Source organism: Epinephelus moara, chromosome 19 (genome assembly GCF_006386435.1).
Source record: "Epinephelus moara isolate mb chromosome 19, YSFRI_EMoa_1.0, whole genome shotgun sequence".
Lineage (NCBI taxonomy): Eukaryota > Metazoa > Chordata > Actinopteri > Perciformes > Serranidae > Epinephelus > Epinephelus moara.
The window spans coordinates 37,502,309-37,511,723 of record NC_065524.1 but is presented as its reverse complement, the minus strand read 5'-3'; the positions used below and the strand labels follow the sequence as shown (position 1 = coordinate 37,511,723).

Below are 9,415 nucleotides of genomic sequence, written 5' to 3'. Positions count from 1 at the left end.
ATTATTTTTGATTGATTGATTACGTTCATGTTCTTATTTTACAAATAAATCAGACGTTACTCAACAGTTACTCAGTACTTGAGTAGTTTTTTCATCAAATACTCTTTTACTCTTACTCAAGTAATTATTTGGATGACTACTTTTTACTTTTACTTGAGTAATATTGTTCTAAAGTATCAGTACTCTTACTTGAGTACAATATTTGGTTACTCTACCCACCTCTGGTTATACGTGATCATAGAAAAAAGACATAAATCCACATAATAGGAGTTCAGTTCAAACTTATGAATGGCAGCAATTTGAAACAAGCTGTGGCGCAGAGATACAGCGGGTCGTCCACTAATTGGAAGATCAGCGGTTCGATCCCCAGATCCTCTAGCTCAGATGTGCAAGTATCCTTGAGCAAGGTACTGAACCCCAGTTGGCTCCCAGTGGCTGCTCCATCCGTGTGTGAATATGTTCAAAACTGAATGGGTGAATGTGACTCGTTGTGTAAAAAGCCCTTTATACAAGTACAGGTGTAATTAGCTTCCATTTTACCATTTAAAATTCTAAACTGTAAGTAAATACAAGTTTGAAAAACACAGGGATGCAAAATGGATGACAAATAAAGTGTTTTCGAGGTTATTAAGTAAGAAGAGGAAGTGCTGAAGAAAGAGAGGGTTAGTAGCAAATGAGATTAAGGCATTAGAGGGCTAAATACTGTGTGATTGGTATTAAGTTTTGATTCTGTAGATGTTTATTGGCACGGCACACTCACACTTCCATTCAGAAGTCCTCAGTAAATTTTAATAAAAGACGACGCACTTCTGCTTAATTAATTTAGTCCTGAAAGGAAACCAAACAAAGAAAAACACAAGAGGAAAAACAGCCCAAACAAAGGCTGTGAACTGAAGGCCAGAAACCAGTGTTGAGTCTTTGTTTGAGCTGATTTGTGGGGAGCCGTGTGAAGAGGTCAGGGGAGGTCAGCAGAATACGAGATTAGGCCATTAGAGGGAGAGGACTTTGTGCCGGTATAATCCCCTCATCATAATCTCTCTTTCTCCCTCCCTGCTGCTAATGGCTGCAAGACAATAAGATGCACTAATCTGTCTACTGGGATGGCACAGGGCTGCGCAGAGATATCTACTGGAGCACAGAGCACATATAGACTAAAATGTTTTGAAGATTATTTCCCTGGCATTTCTGCTTTATTAGATAGAGCCCAGTGGGGGGAGGCAGGGACCATGGGGGAGACACAGAGGGTGAGATAGTCGGGAAAAGACTGGGAGGAAAATCTAAAGTTTAGACTGCTGGTGTTTGTGTGCCGTATACATTTTCATTTTGGTTAAATAGTGCTAAAATGGCTCGCAGGCAGGAACAAGTGATGCAAGATGGTGAAACGTCTTCCGACTTCAGTCAAAAGCCATAAATCAGATGAGCTGCCAGTTCGGTTTAAATTTCAATGGTGATTCCACCAAATTTCAGCTTTGATATGAGGCGGACTCAAGCTGGTTTGAAACATATGTTTGGCGTGTTGTTGTTGGGGTCCAGTGTGTAGGATTTATGGGGATATGTTTTGGAATATAACATGTTAAGTATTTTTTCTTTAAATACACATTATATTCAATTTTGTTTAGTTTACTTGTGAGGGTAAAATGGAGCGTGAGATGGATAGGTGGCTTGGGAAGAGGAAGGAAGCTGAGCCAGTAGGCAAAGCTTTTGATTCACTGGTCCATCTACATCCCAACCCTCACCCCTGGTCATGAGTTCTAGGTAGTGACTGAAAGAATGAGATTGTATATACAAGCGGCCTTAATGAGTTTCCTTAAGGCTCATTTATTCTCCCTTGATGTACAAAAATAGATATATCCATTTCAAATATTGTAAACGTCGCTGCCCTCATGTGTCCTTTATGATGGCAGAGATGCAGCCAATAGATGGCGCTAGAGAGCAGAGTCAAAAGTTTCACGGCAACAAATGAGGTGAGAATGATGTACCCTTTAACAGAGGCAGGGTTGTAGACGGCGGTGGTCTTTGCAGCCACTACATACACCCCAACATGTGAGCAGAGAATTCTTTTTAGCATATTACAGATTCGTTCTGTTCTGACGTTATTTAAATTTGTCGTATCTCACTTAAACTGCTCTGCTCTGCCTCCACGATCTCTGGTGGAACTGCTCCATTTTGTCTGTATCTGCAAACTTTAAGAAAACATGCACAAATCAGACAAATGGACAGATGGCTCCGTCCATCTTTGTATCTAACATTGAGCATAAATGAGCCCTTAGAGAAGGAGCTCGGAGTAAAGCTGCTGCTCCTTCATGTCAAAAGGGGGCCAGTTTAGTTTGTTTGGGCATTCAATCAGATTCCTCCTGAGCGCCTCCTCTAGACATTTTCCTGACACGTCTATCTGGTAGGAGGCCCCGGGGTTGACCCGGAACATGCTGTAGGGATTATATATCTCATCTGGCCTGGGAGCACCTCTGGGTCCCCCAGGAGGAGCTGGAAAGCTTGCTGAGGACAGGGACGTCTGGAGTACTTTGCACAGCCTGCTGCCGCTGCTACCTGGCCCAGAATAAGCGGATGAAAATGGATGGATGTATGGATGTTTTCTTTAGCATATAATCACCTCAAAATAGGAATCATTGTGTTTTTGTTACCTTAGAGTGAACCGTTTATACCTCAGCAAGTCCTCGTCTACAGAGATCACCATGTTGCAGTGCCATGTTTCTACAGAGGCCCATCATGGACAAACCAAACGCTGGCTCTAGATAGGGACATTCACGTTTTCACATTCACGTTCTACATGTCTCTCGCCATAGTTAGATGAGCAGCATCAGAGAAACACTGATTCAAATGTGAAACTGCTTTATTTAAAGTTTTTATCAGCTTAAATCACCTGGTTCATTTGTTTTGGGGGGGAAGAGACCTCTGTGGGTAATTTGGCTCCCTGTAAAAACCTCCAATGAGCACTGATGGAATTCTGACCAAAAGTCTCAGGCGGTTGCACTTTGCAATCCTCGCTGCTAGACACCACTAAATCCTCCTCGTAAACACTGGACCTTTAAGTGAGATAGTGCAAAGGGAAAAAAAAATAGTTGGGTAAATATCTGTTGTATGTTGGTCGGAGGGTTCGCCTCTTTGCTCCAGACTGGAATACCTCAAAAACCACTGTGTGGATTGCTATGAAACTTTGTACAGATGTTCATGACCTCCAGAGGATGAACCCTCATGACTTTGATGACCCCCCTGACTCTAAGGCTCCACCACCAGCAGGTTGATATTTGTGGAGTTTTTTGTATCCACGACTGTTGGATGGATTTCCATTAAATGTTGATGTCATGTTCTCTGAGGTGTTTCCCTTTGGTTTATCTCTGTAGCAGTTTGGATTTCTTTATGCCTCAGAGAGCCGCTAAAGTGGCTGTAGACTCTTCGTCCTGTCTCTTTATGTCTCTGCACGCCGTTCAGACTAAATATAGACCCAAAAAAACTAGGGTCTGTGTTCATGCAGACTTTTTGCAATAGGTGAAGGGGAGAAGACAAAGTTAACTTCAAATTCAAGTAATAAATTCATGAGGTTTGAAGGTTATCTGATGCGAAAACACGGCACAGCATTTGAGATTATAAGGATTTTACAACTGAATTACCACGAATAGTTTTATCCTCCACTTCAGTGATCTCAAGGTAAACAAGAGTGTTCACGTTATGAAGTAAAATCCAGGGAAGTGGGTTTGATTTTTCATTTTGGCCAATGCAGTGCAGTCTGTTGCCAGATGACGTTGCATTACGTCATGATTAAAACCGAGCCAGATTTTACAAAAACACATTTTTGCTGAGTGATGGCATTTGAGACACCACAGGTGGAAACAGTTTTTCATGCACTGGTACTAATCCTAGATTTGAATCAAGAACTTGTATCAGCAACAAAGCTCTCACTGAAATATACCCAAACTCCTTTTCTTTCCCCACCAAATACTGATCAAAAATTCCAAATGTCAAACAGTCCCTTTATGGAAAATGGCCTTTCTAATGGCTGATAAAGACAGACATCCTAAGTGGTTTTAATGTCAGCTCCTCTCGCCGTCTCTGTCCGTCTGTTCTGTTTCTGTCTCTCTCTCATACTCTACCAGTGGGTCAGGACCTAAAATGGGTCACAGGCCTATGTTTAATAGATCCCCATACGACCACATTAGTGATATGCCTCAGCCCAGGTCCCATGATGAGAGGCTAAATGTTTCATTTGGGTCCCAGGCTGAAAAGGTTTAAGAGCGCTGGTCCTAAATGATAGCTAGACCTCGAGCTCAGCGGCGAACTGTAAGGGGACAGCGAGTCCTTGGCCTTCACTCTGCGTCTCACCCTGGCACAGTGAAGGGGTCTGTCCACAGCTGATAAGTGGTTTTAATGTGATCTCCTCTCTCTTCTTTTCTGCTCCCTCTCTCCTCGCATATTTCCTCTCCCTCCATATTCGTCGCTGCATCCTCACATCACCCTTATTCACTCTTTTCCCCGTCTCAACCCCCTCTTTTCCCCTCATCCCTCCCTCCTCTTGTCCCTATCCCTTTCTGTCCTAGATGATGGCTTGGCTCCAGCTGTGGAGTACGGGGCTTACGGCCATTATGGCCTTGTCCTTCTCTCTTGCTGCTGCTGAAGATTCGGGCCTCCCTGCGATGGCAGCACAGCAGCGAGGCCTTGTCGAGATTGTGAAGAAGGAGAACCATCCCGTCCTGTTCAGGCAGAAGAGAGAGTGGATCTGGAACTCTCTGTATGTGGAAGAGGAGAAACCTGCACCTATCGCCTACAAGATTGGACAGGTAGGAAGCTCACAGCTAGAGCAAGAAGGTCTATTTCCCAGGCCCAGCTTCTGTGGTTTAGAATTTAAACGTTCAGTAATCTACTTGCCATGGCAAATGTGTATTTTTGTCACTTCCATTCAGTTTTAATGCTGCAGCATGCCAAGAATCTGGGGCATTAACTTGTTGGTAACCAGCCCTTTGATGAATATCTGAGCGATTTTGCTGGAATACTCTGTTTATTTGTGGAAAACTTGCTGGAAGGTTGTTGATTTGAGTCTTCACTCCAGCTGGGAAACTGCTGAAAAACAATTTTTTATTTATTTTTTTTTATCTCTGACAGCTGAAGTCGAGCCAGAAAGTGGAGGTGAAGAGCTTCAGAATAGAGGGTGAAGGAGCAAACACCATCTTCACCGTAGATCGCAAAGGAGACCTGTTTGTTACCAGATCTCTGGACAGAGAGGAGAAGAACGCGTACCATTTGACTGCCAGGATGTATGATGGGAACAACCAGCTGATAGAGGACTCTGGAGACTTTGTCGTCCAGGTGACCGATATCAATGACAACACTCCAGTTTTCCCCAGACCATATAATGGATCCATAATGGAGAGGTCCATGATAGGTGAGTCTGGTTACGATCAAAAACAATCATCAGCAGGTTGAGACGTTGCTCACAGTTTTGTTTTTCAATGTGTGATGGAATAAAGAGATGAGGGCCAAATTTGGTTGGTGATGCCTGTCAAGCTGCAACCACTGCCGACCACTGTTTAAGACCCACAAAAAAACAAAACCAGTTGTGTTATAGCAAGTTATTGCTGTTTTCCCAGCTGCTTTTTAGCCCCAAAATGTGGGTGTTTTGTTGTGAGCTGTTGCTGTTTTTCCAGCTGTGTTTTAGGCACTAAATATTGGTGTTTTGTAGTGACCAGTCACTTTTTTTCCAGCTGTGTTTTAGGCACTAAATGTTGTTGTTTTGTAGCAACCTATCACTTTTTCCAGCAGATTTTTAGATGCCAAATGGTCATGTTTTGTGGCAACCAGTTTCTGTGTTTCCTGCAGCTTTTTAGAGCCAAAACATTGGTGTTTTGTAGTGACCAGTCACTGTTATTCCAGTGGATTTTTAGGCACCAGATGATGGTGTTTTGTAGCAACCGGTCACTGGGTTTCTTGCAGCTTTTTAGCCCCAAAACGTTGGTGTTTTGTAGTGACCAGTCACTGTTTTTCCAGCTGTGTTTTAGGCACTAAATATTTGTGTTTTGTAGCAACCTATTGCTTTTTCCAGCAGATTTTTAGGCACCGAATGGTGATGTTTTGCGGCAACTGATTGCTGTGTTTCCTGCAGCTTTTTAGAGCCAAAACGTTGGTGTTTTGTAGTGACCAGTCATTGTTATTCCAGTGGATTTTTAGCTCCAAAATGTTGGTGTTTTGTAGTGACCAGTCACTTTTTTTCCCAGCTGTGTTTTAGGCACTAAATACTGGTGTTTTGTAGCAACCTATCACTTTTTCCAGCAAATTTTTAGATGCCAAATGGTGATGTTTTGGAGCAACCTGTCACTGGGTTTCTTGCAGCTTTTTAGCCCCAAAACGTTGGTGTTTTGTAGTGACCAGTCACTGTTTTTCCAGCTGTGTTTTAGGCACTAAATATTTGTGTTTTGTAGCAACCTATCGCTTTTTCCAGCAGATTTATAGGCACCGAATGGTGATGTTTTGCGGCAACTGGTTGCTGTGTTTCCTGCAGCTTTTTAGAGCCAAAACGTTGGTGTTTTGTAGTGACCAGTCACTGTTATTCCAATGGATTTTTAGGCACCAGATGATGGTGTTTTGTAGCAACCTATTGCATTTTCCAGTGGCTTTTTAGGCACCAAATGGTAGAGTTTAATGAAAACCAATCCTAAAACCGGTCACTGTTATTCCTGAGGCTTTTTAGCCCTCAAACATTGGTGTTTTATACTGGCCCATCATTGTTTTTCCAGCAGTGTTTTAGGCATCAAACGGGGTGTTTTTTAGCGAACCATTGCTGTTTTTGCAACTGGTATAGCATCACAAAAAGCCACCCTTTCTCAACCAAGGTGGACGGAGAGACACCTAGGCAAGATGCCTGCGAAGCTGCAAAACTGTTTGTGATTTGGTGAGTCACTGCTGTGTTTCCAGCAGCTTTTTAGGCAGCAAACGTGGCAATTTTGTAGCAACCCTTTGCTGTATTTCCAGCGGGGTTTGTACCCCCCCAACCCGGTCTTTTAAGCCAAAATCATTATCTCTTTCCCTAAAGATAATGAAGTGGGTTTTGTGCCTAAACCTAACACCACATTAACTACAGCACTGTTGAAACATAAAGTGTCAACACATCTGCTACATCATAATGAACAAATGTAATGTATCCATAGTTTGCAGAAACATACAATAACTCCATACCCTAACCAAATTCTTGCAGAACAAAGTTTCTGTTGCAGCAAGCATGTATGACATTTACCAACCAGTGGTAATTTAGATCAAAAATAGACTGGACTGTGAAAAGTCTGGGAAAAACAAAACATAGTGTCAACACCTGTCACAAGCATTAGCACACCCCTCAGTGGAAAAAGGCACATTGGTGACTTAAATAACACAATTTTAGCACATAATCACATTGTATTAATCAGTTAAATAGCCCTGATGTTCAATACAAGAACATTTACAAAATACAGTACGCTGTAGCATGATGTCTTGACTGCTTTTTCATCTAGGAACTAAAGTAGTTGAGGTGAGGGCGACTGATGCTGATGACCCCACCACTGCTAATGGAGAGCTCAGGTACTCTTTGACCCCAAGCGGAGACCTTTCTGCCTTTGAAATCGACAGCATCTCAGGTAGGCTCGCTGCATCGACGTCCCACATGATGTTGACCTGCAGCAACATTGTCTTTTTCTTCCTTAACAAGTTAATGAAGGTTGATGTGTCGATGCACAAGCTATTTTTACTTCAACATGACTCAGAGCTGACCCCAGACACCCTCTCTTTGTGTCCGTGTCTCTCACCGTCTCTCTGCAGGTGTGATCAGCTGCAAGACAAACACTCTGGACCGGGAAACCAAGGGTCAGTACATAGTGGTGGTTAAAGCTCAGGACATGAGAGGAATGGCCTCTGGCAGCACATCCACCACCTCCGTCACCATCACCATCACCGACATCAACGACAACATAGCTTCTTTCACCCGAAGTAAGGACTATTTTAGAGGGAACGGTTCTCTTTGTACTTGTTTTTACGATCAGAGTTGAGTCTGTACATATTTACTTTAACTGTTTTTAGCTGCCTTCACATGATAAAGAAATTAGCTCAGCAAAACGCAGAGGTAATGTCATACATCATCTCGGCAACAGCAGTTGTAGACCATTTTGTGTTGGTTAAACCTCAAAGAAGAAGATGGTTCTGTGAACGATTCATTTGAGTTTATTTCAAGAGGAAGCCCTGGCGATTGCCTCTCAGACCAGAGGCTTAGAAGAATAGCCTCTGTCACTTGTGTCTAAGCTAACTTTCGCATTGGATTTGGTTAAGTTTGTAAACTACAGGCTTATTCACAAACTGATATTTTGCCATGCATTACTTTTACTGGCCAGACTGTAGCATGCTTTTAATCTTGTGTTGTAGACTTCAGGAAAGAGAGTGAGGTTTTCTTCCATCACTATCTACCTCCCCTGCTTTCTGTCGCTACTCCCTTCCGGCTACCTCATATGCAGCTGTTATCTCATTAGCTTTAAAAGGTCAGCGGCAAATGACATCAAGGTTGATATAGTTTGAACTTTGAGCACATTGCACCGTTGCAATTTTGAGCGGCGCCCCATGCCAAGGGTAACACTTCCACCCAGTTTGGCACCACTACCGCTCTCCCTTTAGGAAAACAATGGCACACTCAGAGGACGGCTTTATATTCACAGCGATGTCTGTTTTCTGTCTGCAGAGACGTATGAACTGCACGTTCGTGAGGACCGCAAGACGAATGAGAAGATTGGCACTCTGGAGTTGGAGGACAGGGATCAGATCCAGAACAAAGAGCCCATCTTCGTCATTCCAAGCGAAAACAGCAAAGTGTTTAACATTGAACTCAGCCCCAACAAGGATGGCAACCTCATGCTCAAGCAGGTAGGAGGCTCACGTGATAACGAACTAACAGACAATGTCTCAAGGCTAAACGTTTTCTCATTCATTTGGATTTTAGACTTTTAGTGAAGTTGCTGCCATCTTTTTTTTTCCATCTCAAGTGCCTCTTCATTTTTCCTCTTAAGTATTTCACATCAGAGAAAACAGAGTGGCATATATGAATCTATAGAGAACATTTATATCATGGAATTACCCCCAAATTTTTTTGTAGTGACTGGGTTGCTAATCTAATCTCTAGTACCCACTGGAGTAGACACCCCCCCCCCCCCAAAAAAAAAAAAAAAAACAACATATACATGTAGGTAGCTTATTTTCAAAGGTCACTTCATATCAAGCTTTGGTCTGATGCTTATTTTACATTTTAGGACTCAAAGTGGTGTGAGACATGCAGGCATCAGAACATTATAAACATCTGAGAGCTGAGCATCAGAATCAGAATCAGAATCAGAAATACTTTATTGATCCCCGAGGGGAAATTATTTATGTTACAGGTGCTCCTTGCAAGAGAGGA

At 42.7% G+C, this 9,415-nt stretch overlaps 1 protein-coding gene across 2 annotated transcripts in view; it reads left to right on the top strand.

Moving 5' to 3' along the window:
* Positions 1-9,415, top strand: part of cdh5 (cadherin 5) — a 58,773-nt gene that overhangs the window by 12,661 nt on the left and 36,697 nt on the right. For both annotated transcript variants that reach the window (XM_050071291.1, XM_050071290.1), the window contains 5 exons: positions 4,554-4,793; positions 5,116-5,395; positions 7,494-7,616; positions 7,798-7,965; positions 8,705-8,886. In XM_050071291.1, the coding sequence (XP_049927248.1) occupies positions 4,554-4,793; positions 5,116-5,395; positions 7,494-7,616; positions 7,798-7,965; positions 8,705-8,886 (993 nt within the window). The remainder of the gene's footprint in view (positions 1-4,553; positions 4,794-5,115; positions 5,396-7,493; positions 7,617-7,797; positions 7,966-8,704; positions 8,887-9,415) is intronic.